Source organism: Bufo gargarizans, chromosome 5, assembly GCF_014858855.1.
Source record: "Bufo gargarizans isolate SCDJY-AF-19 chromosome 5, ASM1485885v1, whole genome shotgun sequence".
Lineage (NCBI taxonomy): Eukaryota > Metazoa > Chordata > Amphibia > Anura > Bufonidae > Bufo > Bufo gargarizans.
In genome coordinates this window covers 92,835,154-92,848,290 of record NC_058084.1, presented here as the reverse complement: position 1 = coordinate 92,848,290, position 13,137 = coordinate 92,835,154, and the positions used below count along the sequence as shown (strand labels likewise).

General features: G+C 45.4%; 1 protein-coding gene across 4 annotated transcripts in view; it reads right to left on the bottom strand.

Annotated features, from left to right (window-relative positions):
- The window catches only part of TMEM68 (transmembrane protein 68), a 40,523-nt gene that overhangs the window by 22,945 nt on the left and 4,441 nt on the right, over positions 1–13,137 (bottom strand). For 2 of the 4 annotated variants that reach the window (XM_044293141.1, XM_044293142.1), the window contains exons 2-3: positions 3,665–3,787; positions 275–656 (exon numbers count right to left, since the gene is read on the bottom strand). In XM_044293141.1, coding sequence (XP_044149076.1) covers positions 275–656; positions 3,665–3,667 — 385 coding nt within the window. In that variant the 5' untranslated portion in view covers positions 3,668–3,787. The remainder of the gene's footprint in view (positions 1–274; positions 657–3,664; positions 3,788–13,137) is intronic. The other 2 variants (XM_044293143.1, XM_044293144.1) reach the window with 1 other exon arrangement.

The following is a 13,137-nucleotide window of genomic DNA, read 5'->3' as shown; positions in this document are numbered from 1 at the left end:
CTGAGTAGGGATGCCGCATTTTGACAAGGGGTTGGTAACAATACCCAGTTGTCATATTACTCATAAATATTCAGGGGGAACAACAGAGGTCCGGCCAACGCAAATGTATTAGAAAAGAAGCTCCAGAATGGTTATTACATGGGGAATGTAATATTTGCTCAGGCAGGCATGTCAGGAGCTGGTTAATAGTATTTGGCCCACAATTATGTTACAGTAAACTCAGTTTCTGCATCTAGTATGATTGTCATTACTGCTAGCAAGCATTGATTTTTACCATGCCATATTGCAGCATGCCCATCCCAAAGTGTTGCCAATGTTTTCCGCGCGCCATCCCATATATTGTTGGAATATGCTTCTTTCAGTTCGTTTTTGCGCTTGTACACGTGGAGGAAAAGGATGGACAGGTAGATAAGTAGGACAATAATGAAGGGCAGAATGAATACTATTATTAGTGGTGTGAAGACCCACATGAGGTAGTCTAGGTAATTTAAATAATCCTCCAAATTGTCCAACTCTAGCCAGTCCAGAAGGCTCTCCAAGAGGCAGGTCAGGTAGGTGAGAGACGGGCCCATGTCACATGACCCGTTATAAGCCTGCATCTTCAATGCTGAACCTAAGGCACAGGCAGGCGATCTCAGAGGCATCTGTTCTCCATCCTAAAACAAAAGCCAATAAAACATTAAGACCAAACATGTAGCCAAGTTATGCTCTTGAAATTTCTCTCCAAACGTCACCGCTAAGTTGCCAGTTTTCCACTATTCGACCAATAATTAATCTTTTCGGGAAATGAAAGTGGCATAAACTGCAAGATATCTAAAGAACCGGAAAAAGTGTGGCCGATTCAAGTGATCATTGCAAATACTGGTGATACAAGTTGAATATTGCAGGAGTTTTGATAAATGTTCCTAAATCGATTTACGGATCATGGCTTCACCAGTGACAGTCGGGCAGAGCTGCTTTATATAGAGAGATCACTACTTGTCTTATATTTTCCAGCCATTTTCTTTTTCTCACACTTTTCAATGTTTTTAGCCTAATTTTCACACGGTTATATTCAATTACCAACAAAATCCTGTGGTCATGGAGGCACGAGGCACAGAGTTGCCTCAGAGAGGTTATTGATAAGAGTAGAGCGAAGTGAGGAAGTTTTCTACAGACCCCACAGCATGGCCAGACCCGTGGTGGTGATCATACTAACCTGATCCCCACCAGCTTTGCACATCCGGTTTGACACCAGGTCACGTGGCCGCTGCAGCCTATGACCCTAGCTGTCATGTGTCACCCATGCATTACATGACCGAATGCATGGATGGCATATCACCACTGCAGCCAGTCATTGGCTGCAGTGGTCGCATGACCCAGCATCAAACTAGATGTTAACATGGAAACCCAAGATGTGCAGAGTTGGTGGGAATCAGGTATGATCACCACCGTGATTTCAGACACACGTTGGGGCCTGTAGAGAACAAAGGGAAACAACTCCTTTAAGCTAAGTACTATTATTTCTTTCCGTCCAATATACTGTACTTTACACACCTCATACAGTATAGAAAAATCTAGATGACTGAGGCAACAGTAGTGGTTCCCTGTAAGGGTTCGCCCCAGCAGTTTTGACCCCTCAAACCTGATGATAGCGCTATATAGGTGACTGGTAGAGCAGTGGTAACATATCTCAGCTATGACTGAGAGATGGAAGTGCTAATGTGATCACAGGTGCCCAGTAGGCAGTCACTTCATATACAATGCCCTGGCTCTCGGCAATGAACGCTCAGTAGTAGAGAGCCCAGGGTGCTGTCCATGAAGGGACTACCTCCTGGGCATTTGTGATAGCAGTGATTAAAACCTAAATTTCTCTGTGTTGCAATCTGCATTTACAAGCAGTACATGCTGCTGCCACTTTTGGGGATTGTCCGGGTTTTTAATATTGATGAACTATTCTCAGGATAGGTCATTAATATCAGATCAGCAGGGGTCCAACAACCAGCACCCCCGCCGTTCAGCTGTACGGGGAGACTGCGAGCACAGTGCGCACATGCCATCTCCCGTCTCTCTTCCTGTCCGCTGCTGCTGTCCCATAGACATACAGCGGAGAGCAGGAAGAAAGAAGGGAGACGCGCGCCATCTCCCCATACAGCTGATCACCAGAGTGAGCCGAGTGTCAGACCCCCGGTGATCTGATATTGATGACCTATCCAATAATAAAAGGCCCGGACAAACCCTTTTAAGTACAAGGAGGCTGCAAGAACTCTGTGTGTGTTGAAACACCGTGCCCCATGCAGCACCATAGAAAGAAAAAAAAAAGCTTAAGATCAAGAAGTCTACACTTTTTGATCCTGAAATATACAAAATCTAACAGAAAAAAATCTCCTTTTGCTTCTGTAAAGAATCAGAACTTACAGCGCTCTACAGAAGTCTACGCCACTGTACAACTCAGAGTTTTTATTTGTAGGTCTTCTCGCTTTAAAGGGATTCTGTCATCAGATTTGTGCCCTATAAGCTAAACATATGGCCATGTCGGTGCTAATAACATGAATCCTAAACTGCTCTATTAGCCCAAAAAACAGGTTTTTATAAGCTGTCACTCACCTACCTAAGGTGCCCAAGGGGTTTTGCGTTAATCCAGGATGCCCGCCTGCACCCCTCGCCGTCTGGTGCCCAGCGCTGCCTTCCTCACCTCAGCGCCGCCTCCTCAATCCACCCGTCCCAGATCCTGCGCCTGCGCACTAGGCTCAGCCTGATGCGCCGCAGACTCCTGGCAGCGGCTTCATTGAGCCTAGTGCGCAAGCGCAGGATCTGGCAGAGGGACGGGTGGATTGAGGAGGCGGCGCTGAGGTGAGAAAGGCGGCGCAGGGCACCAGATGGCGAGGGGTGCAGGCGGGCATCCTGGATTAACGCAAAACCCCTTGGGCACCTTAGGTAGGTGAGTGACAGCTTATAAAAACCTGTTTTTTGGGCTAATAGAGCCACAAGCAGGTTTAATAAGGGCAGTTTAGATTCATTTTATTAGCACCGACATGGCCATATGTTTAGCTTATAGGGCACAAATCTGATGACAGAGTCCCTTCAAAGGCGTTTTCCAAGACTTTGATATTGATGACCTATCCTCAGGACAGGTTATCAATGTCAGATCAGAGGGATTCGACTCCTGGGACCCCATGCCGATCAGCTGTTTGAGGGGGCCGCAGCTGTTGCAGCTCAGCCCCATTCTTTTGAAGGACATGTGACCGGTGACATCACTGGCCTCTTCAAACAGCCGATTGTGGGGGTGTTGGCGGTCGGAATTCCTGAGGATAGGTCAGCAACATCAAACTCTCAAAAAAAACCTCTAAAGGGGTTCTTTGTTCCTTTCATTATAGGTCAGCAACATCAGATTGGCAGGGGGCCTATACCCTGCAATCCCAATGACCAGCTGTTCCACCAGCAGAGCTACTGCAGGACGGATGATCTGAGGGGTCCCAGGTGAGGGACCGCCACTCCAGTTATAAAACTACAAATCCCAGCATGCTCTATTAACTTCTACAGGCGTTCCGAGAACACCCAAACAAGTGTGCATGCTGGGAGTCATGGTTTCATCACAGCTGCTGCTCTTTCACAGAACAGTCCATGCCCTGTACCACAACAAATGGTGTTTGTAGCTTTATCCCAAATTCACCAACATACTCACCATATGACCACTCACCTGTGCACCTCACAGTACGCTATCGATCCCTGGATAGTGAATCTCTCCGTACATTGCAGATCCAGTTAAATACGTTCGGGTTGGAAAGCAAGATTTGGCATATCCAACCTAAGATGAGACAGAAGCGTCCAGACAAGTTTTGGAGGACCAGGCTATTACTTGCACAGTATGTTTTATAATGTAATACCAATGCGGTGGATTTTCCAAAGTAAACAAGTGTAAAGTCAAAGCGACTGAGTAACTGTGCACCCCTGTTACTGTGATCCAAATCATCACTAGAAACAGCCGGGTACAAAGCAAGGCCGCCCATTCCCTTCGACCCTTCATTCTTGTGATCAGTGGTAACACTAGTTGTAGCCCCCACAATCATCCAGCATTGATGGCATACTATAATACCATGCCGCCCTTCATTATTAGTGTACACTTTCTCTAAATCTGGACAACCCTTTTAAAGGGGTCATCTCATAAAGACAATTTTTTTTAATGGGAGTCAACTTGACGATCGGCTGATTCCTCCGCATCTTGCATCGACCAGCTTTTATGGTAGGAGGACTTCAACAAAGTCACTGCCGGGGAAATGTAGTGTTATGGTCCATGTAATGGCTCTCATGATGTCCATATGCTCTAAAAGGCATACAGGTACAAGTAAGGCTCCATTCACACGTCCGCAATTTCGTTCCGCATTTTGCGGAACGGAATTGCGGACCCATTCATTCCTATGGGGCAGCATGATGTGCTGCCCGGACATGGAATTGCGGACCCGCACTTCCGGGTCCGCAATTCCGTTTCCGAAAAAAAATATAACATGCCCAATTGCGGACAAGAATAGGCATATTCTATAGTGCCGGCAATGTGCGGTCCGCAATGTGCGGTCCGCAAAATGCGGAACGCACATTGCCGCTGTCCATGTGTTGCGGATCCGCGGCTCTGCAAAACACGTTGCGGACGTGTGAATGGAGCCTAAAACGTGTTTATGGGACTACAATACTGATTGTCAGGCCACCAATCTTAGATGTGTGAAGGTCCCGTCACCCACCTTGATCAATGGACAGAAGAGAACGGGATGCTCCACGGAAGTTACAATAATTTCGAATTGCAATTCTCTTGCAAAAAAGATGATGGAAAAGTCCACGTGGACAATGCTTTTATAGGCACCGCACTGAGGTAATTACCAGAAGAACTTCAGCTCGACTGTAATCTGAGCAAACTATGTGCTAACTAGGTAGAGATTCAGTGTCCTAATACGAAGGATTGACCTAAATACCGGCCCTCCATTACTCCAGTCCTGCCCAGTTCCTTAGTCTTCAGATACGTATTATCACGAGTCCAGGAACAAATAATACATAAAGGTTCCATTCACACATCTGCAATTCCATTCCGCCAAAAAATAGAACATAGACATTTTCTATGAGAGTGCTGGTGATGTGCGGTCCGCAAAATGCAGAATGCACATTGCCGGTGTCCGTGTTTTGAGGATCCGAAAAACACACATGGATGTGTGAATGGACCCTTAGGCTCCCAGCACACTTTGCATTCCGCAAATCACGGACACCGGCAATGTGCGTTCCGCATTTTGCGGACCATACATTGCTGGCACTAATAGAATATTCCTATTCTTGTCCGCAATTGCGAACAAGAATAGGGCATGTTCTATTTTTTTCGGCAACGGAAATGCGGAACCGGAAGTGCGGACCCGTAGAAATGAATGGGTCTGCAATTCCGTTCCGAAAAATGCGGAACGGAATTGCGGATGTGTGAATGGAGCCCAAGGGTGCATTTACTAGTCCGTATGTGTTTTGCGGATCCGCAAAACACGGACACCGGCAATGTGTGTTCCGCATTTTGCGGACTGCACATCGCCGGCACTCTCATAGAAAATGCCTATGTTCTATTTTTTTGCGGAGCGGAAGTGCGGATCCACAAATGCGGACAGCCTATTCCGGCCCCATTGAAAATGAATGGGTCCACACCCATTCCGCTAAATTGCAGAACGGATGCGGACCCATTTTGCGGACGTGTGAATGGACCGTAAGTGCTTTGCGGTCTGCAAATTGCAGATACGCAAAACACGGATACCGGAGCTATGATAGAAATGCCTATACTGGTGTCCGCATCATTTGAAATTAATGGGTCCACACCCGTTCCACAAAATTGTGGAACGGATTCAGACTCATTCATATGCTCATGCGAATGCGCCCTAATACAGTACCAGCAAATGTACAAGATAAGACAAATCACATGTACACTTTGCTTTTTTCTTCTGTGTGGAAATTGACTCAGAAATCCTCAGCACGCCAATTCACCCCGTAAAACATGTCGTATTATATGATTGTTTGTGCATATATACATTCTTTATATCTATTGACGTAATTCACGGTGGCTCAGTGGTTAGCACTGGTGCCTTGCAGCGCTGGGGTCCTGGGTTTGAATCCCACCAAGCACAAACATCTGCATGGAGTTTGTATGTTCTCCCCGAGTTTGCATGGGTTTCCTCCCACACGGATGGGGCACTTATTGTGAACCCCATTGGGGAGTGTGGTGCTAATGTCTGTAAAGTGCTGAGGAATAATTGCATAAAATAAATAGAATTCTTTTTTGAGATTTGATTATTTCATAGTATTGATGTCGGGGGTATGTTAAAATTGTGTTAGCTTTCTGTATAAATCCCTATTTATGGTATTATGTTAAAAGTTATCATTTTGTATTGTGGCTGTGCCTCGGGGTTTGGAACGCATGGTGAAACGCAGACGCCATCTTGAGCACGTGTTTTTTGTATCACTTCCGGTCTGTGAAACGCTGTTCCGGTTTTATGCCATTTTGCGCATGTGCAGTTTGGTTTTGGGAACGCCGGGGGCGCTGATACTCCATTACATTACACTAGGGTTTGGCGATATACCGGTATAACGATATACCGCGGTATTGAAAAAACGGCGATATGGCGATATCGCTGTTTCCTAAATACCGCGGTATTTTGTGACGTCATCAAAGCGGTCATGTGCACTGACAGCTTCTAAACGTCCGCCCGCCCCTGCACCTTGCATAGCGCTGAGTTACATTACTTCCTCTCGCTCCTGGCCTGGCTCCTTCTTGCTCCGCCTCCCTTAGTCAAGTCTCCACCCACCATCTGTCATCATCACCGTCGTCACCCACCAGTGCCGGCTCTATTGTATATGTGGCGATCCACTGTGTGAGTACTGGTGTCTCTGGAGAGACTTTTCCTGCGGCTGCCTCGCTAGTGTGCTCTGGTGACAAAATTAGAAACGTATTACTTCCCGCAGCGGGCCATCCCTGGCTCTCCCTCCTCCTTGCTCCCATATTCAAATCTCCGCCCACCGGCATCTGATGTCAGAATCTGAGCACACAAGCGAGGCAGCCGCGGGAAAGGTATATCGCAAAGTATTACTGCATGTATGGTGGCCTGTGGCCACAAGACTTTATTATAACGCCTCCTTGTGGCCCCCCCATACAGTGTAACACCTCCTTGTGGCCCCCCATACAGTGTAACACCTCCTTGTGGCCCCCCATACAGTGTAACGCCTCCTTGTGGCCCCCCATACAGTGTAACGCCTCCTTGTGGCCCCCCATACAGTGTAACGCCTCCTTGTGGCCCCCCATACAGTGTAACGCCTCCTTGTGGCCCCCCATACAGTGGAACGCCTCCTTGTGGCCCCCCATACAGTGGAACGCCTCCTTGTGGCCCCCCATACGGTGTAATGCCTCCTTGTGGCTGCCCCCATACAGTGTAATGCCTCCTTGTGGCTGCCCCCATACAGTGTAACGCCTCCTTGTGGCCCCCCATACAGTGTAACGCCTCCTTGTGGCTGCTCCCATACAGTGTAACGCCTCCTTGTGGCTGCCCCCATACAGTGTAACGTCTCCTTGTGGCTGCCCCCATACAGTGTACTGTCTCCTTGTGGCTGCCCCCATACAGTGTACTGTCTCCTTGTGGCTGCCCCCATACAGTGTACTGTCTTCTTGTGGCTGCCCCATACAGTGTAACATCTCCTTGTGGCCCCCCCATACAGTTTAACGTCTCCTTGTGGCCCCCCATACAGTGTAACGTCTCCTCGCGGCTGCCCCCATACAGTATAACCATGGATGAATCCCAGCAGTGTGCTCTGGTGACAAAATTAGAAACGTATTACTTCCCGCAGCGGGCCGCCCCGGCTCTCCCTCCTCCTTGCTCCCATATTCAAATCTCCGCCCACCGGTATCTGATGTCAGAATCTGAGCACACAAGCGAGGCAGCCGCGGGAAAGGTATATCGCAAAGTATTACTGCATGTATGGTGGCCTGTGGCCACAAGACTTTATTATAACGCCTCCTTGTGGCCCCCCCATACAGTGTAACACCTCCTTGTGGACCCCCATACAGTGTAACACCTCCTTGTGGCCCCCCCATACAGTGTAACGCCTCCTTGAGGCCCCCCATACAGTGTAACGTCTCCTTGTGGCCCCCCATACAGTGTAACGCCTCCTTGTGGCCCCCCATACAGTGTAACGCCTCCTTGTGGCTGCTCCCATACAGTATAACGCCTCCTTGTGGCTGCCCCCATACAGTGTAACGTCTCCTTGTAGCTGCCCCCATACAGTGTACTGTCTCCTTGTGGCTGCCCCCATACAGTGTACTGTCTCCTTGTGGCTGCCCCCATACAGTGTACTGTCTCCTTGTGGCTGCCCCATACAGTGTAACGTCTCCTTGTGGCCCCCCATACAGTGTAACATCTTCTTGTGGCCCCCCCCATACAGTTTAACGTCTCCTTGTGGCCCCCCATACAGTGTAACGTCTCCTCGCGGCTGCCCCCATACAGTATAACCATGGATGAATCCCAGCAGTCGTGTCTTCAATCAATAGAATATTTATTTCACCAAAGAAATGTCCACAATCCTGGACGCGTTTCGGCTAGCATGCCTTCATCAACAGGTACAAATATATTAAATGACCAAGTTTATATAAGGGAATATACTCCTCCCCTTCTGACAACCTCACCTACTCCCATTATCTACACATGTGATGGGAGGGGTGTGTAATTAACAAAGAAAATACACCCAACATTAACACTATAAATGGGTCTGTGTCTCAGATCATGCTTCACAATCACATATATGCAAAAAATAATAATTCAAAACCATGTATGCATTTATATATATTTTTGCCATACATTGCCAGGTATAAGATCCCTCACCGAATATTAGATGTCTGAAAAATAAAAATAATAAAAACAACATAAGTATAATGTTAGCTTATTAAATATGCATAATCTCATAATCCCTATTGAGGCCTCTGGGATGTAAGGTATCCAACGTATGGATCCAATACGCCTCTCTGCGCAACAACAGCGTGAGTGCCGACTATTTTCTCTTGTGAATTATCCTTGGAGCCGTGCACCACCCTAAATGACGACTTTGAGCTTTGATAATGCTGATGCTGAAAGGATCCTTTCCCAAGTGACATCGACTTCAGATTTTTTGAACATACCAACTAGTGAATTCAAAAAACGACATTGGGAACGTGAACTCAGACGGCTCACATCATATGAGTTACATGCTATTACATTGGCCGAATACCACAAGGTAAAAAGAATCCCGAGGGGCCTCAGGGTGCATCTGCGTCCGACCTTCTTTCCAGAGGACCTCAAATATTGCAAAGACTTTGAACGCATTATTAATAAATGCTCCTATGATCTTATGTTGCTGACAATCAATCGTATACAGATCGCTATTACGGAGATACAAACACAAATTGCCACTACTGAACAACAATTGATAGATTCAATATCATCGGAAGAATTTCAACAATTGAAAGAATCCATTGATTTACAGATTGCAACATATAAGAAGGAGACGGAGGATCGAAAACGATCTAAATTTTTACGTGACAGTGAGGATTATCATCTCAATAAAGTCTATAGATGGCAAGATACATCATCCCGCCAGCGAGGGGGTTACAGAAGACCTGCAAAACCGGGATCATATACCTCCAGTTCAGGAAACGAATCCACGGGACCACAGGAGACTCGCCGTTTTTTTCGGAGGGGCGGTCGGCGTCCGCGTGGAGGAGGAGGAGACACACGAGGCGTGCAGGCCGGAAGCATCAGAGGCGCCGGCGAGATGACGGGAGCGAGCCAGATGGTTCAGACACGCTCTCAGGTAAGAGCCCGTCTCTTAACCTGTCCTCTAAAAGTCTCAATATTGAACAAATGAATGCGCTACAGAAAGGACTTTCGTTTAGTCCGTCTACTTCATTTGATTCTTTTCAATTTGATATTGATCTGAATCATTTTTTTCGAAAATTAAGACTCAAGGCACATTTTTGGGAATCGTCAGAAAAACCGCATGGTGTGCATGGGGTTGAGGAGGGACACTCTGGTTTACGTCTTGCTGATTTGGGTCTCAAGATTAAGAGCCGCTTCATGCCCCCTAAGGGGTACCATCCGATTGAGACTTATATTCATCTAGTCAACAGAGACATTCAGAGCCAGTTGGATTCGATAAAGAGGGGTGAATTGCGTTTTTCATACAATGTGACATTGCAGGAAAATTTGGCTATCCGGTCATTGATGGCGGATAAAGGTCTTATTTTGAAGCCTGCGGATAAAGGCGGGGCTATTGTACTAATGGATCGGGAAAAATATGTTGCAGAAGTAATGCGTCAACATTCGGATGAAGAGACTTATATGAAATTATCAGGGGATCCGGTATTTCGTATTAAAGATAAAATTATGCAAATAGCTAACCAATATTTATCCCTAGGGGTTATTGATGATAAATTACATACTTTTCTGATAAATTATACACCGTTTACCCCGGTTTTCTATATTTTGCCCAAGGTGCATAAGACCTTATTTGACCCCCCCAGGGCGACCAATTGTGGCTTTTGTTGGCTCTATATTATCACCATTGGCTATTGTGTTGGAAAGAGCTTTAACTCCTTTGATTAAAGATACAAAATCTTTCTTGTCTGATACACAGCATTTTCTCAACACAATAACCGATTTGGAAACAGTTCCACCTGATAGTCTCTTAGTAACTATAGACGTGGTAAGTCTGTATACTTCTATAGACCATGCTACTGGTGTTGAAGCAGTTAAATCATTATTAGGTGGGAGTCAATACACTAATGACGAACAGGAATCTTTGTTGCAGTTATTGAAATTAGTATTATATGAAAACTATTTTATGTTTGAAGATGACTTTTACCTACAAAGGCGGGGAACCGCGATGGGGTCGAATGTGGCCCCGCCCTATGCAAATGCATATATGTCACAATTTGAGGAATTAAAAGTATATAACACCGTATGGTATTCAAATAATGTCCTTATCTGGAAAAGATTTATTGACGACATTTTTTGCATATGGGCGGGGCCACATGAGACCCTTTTGACCTTCCTTGACCATCTTAACCATGCATACGAGGGTCTAAAATTTACTTTGGTTCAGGATAGTGAGAAAGTTAGCTTTCTAGATACGATGGTGATAAAGGATCAATATGGTAGGTTATCTACAGATTTATTTAGGAAGGATACGGATAGGAACAGCATTCTCCATTTCACAAGCTCTCATCCACCAGCATTGAAAAGAGCTATCCCTAAATCTCAGTATCAGCGAGTACAGCGTATTGTATCTGACCCTGACATGCAATTTGTCAGGATGAATGAGATGACTCAGCGATTTGAAAAAAGGGGTTATCCCCGTTCTATCCTGAATCAAACACAAATAAAACTCACTGAATCTGATAAATCATCTAGAGATGTATCATCTAGGGTAGCATTAGTACATAAATTTCATCCCTTTAACCAGAGACTAGACAATATCATTCGGAAACATTGGCCTCTGTTGCAGAAGGCTTATCCTACTACTGAAGAGTTTAAAAATTCTAGTTATAGGGATAAATTGGTACATTCAGATATTGGAATCACCAGGAAGACCCTGAAACAATCAGTATTAGCGACACAACGTAAGGGCACATTCCCATGTTCCCATATAATCAGAGGTTCTACATTTTTTCATCCCCATAGTGGGAGCCCTTTCTCTATTGAAGGTTTTTTCACATGTGAATCTACTAATGTGATATATTTGATAAAGTGTCCTTGTGGCCTATTATATATTGGGGAGACTACACAAACGATTAGGGATCGCATTGGGAAACATAAATCTACCATCCGTACAAAAAATGTATTGTTACCTATCCCATTTCATTTTGAACAGTGCAAACATGGGATAGCACAGTTGAGGTTTCAAGTTTTGGAACAGGTCAAAAGACCTAGGAGAGGGAGGTGATCTGAAGAAGCTGTTGTTGCGCAGAGAGGCGTATTGGATCCATACGTTGGATACCTTACATCCCAGAGGCCTCAATAGGGATTATGAGATTATGCATATTTAATAAGCTAACATTATACTTATGTTGTTTTTATTATTTTTATTTTTCAGACATCTAATATTCGGTGAGGGATCTTATACCTGGCAATGTATGGCAAAAATATATATAAATGCATACATGGTTTTGAATTATTATTTTTTGCATATATGTGATTGTGAAGCATGATCTGAGACACAGACCCATTTATAGTGTTAATGTTGGGCGTATTTTCTTTGTTAATTACACACCCCTCCCATCACATGTGTAGATAATGGGAGTAGGTGAGGTTGTCAGAAGGGGAGGAGTATAGTTCCTTATATAAACTTGGTCATTTTATATATTTGTACCTGTTGATGAAGGCATGCTAGCCGAAACGCGTCCAGGATTGTGGACATTTCTTTGGTGAAATAAATATTCTATTGATTGAAGACACGACTGCTGGGATTCATCCTTGAATATACGTGGATTTCATCCTATCCCGTGCAACGTGCAAACAGAGTGAGTGCCGACTATTTTCTCTTGTGAACCATACAGTATAACATCTCCTTGTGGCTGCCCCCATACAGTGTAACGTCTCCTTGTGGCTGCCCCCATACAGTATAACGTCCCCTTGTGGCTGCCCCCATACAGTGTAACGTCTCCTTGTGGCTGCCCCCATACAGTGTAACGTCTCCTTGTGGCTGCCCCCATACAGTGTAACGTCTCCTTGTGGCTGCCCCCATACAGTATAACGTCTCCTTGTGGCTCTCCATACAGTATAACGTCCCCTTGTGTTTTTTTCTTTTAAACGGGTATTTATCGCAATATATAGCGTTATCGCGGTAAATTTTTTAATATCGTTATCGTCTGAATATTTTTGATATCGTCCAACCCTACATTACTCCTATATCATGTGCTGCCTCTGACCAGGTGATTATGGTTTTTCTGATTACGATACAACACCTCTGTTAGAGACCCCTGAGGAAGCTGGTGATTCCAGCCGCACACGTGGGGCGTGGTATCTGTGCACACTGTCTGCCTGGGTATTGCAACCTGTTTGATGTCATGTACTGTATATATATATATATATACACAGTATATATATATATATATATACACAT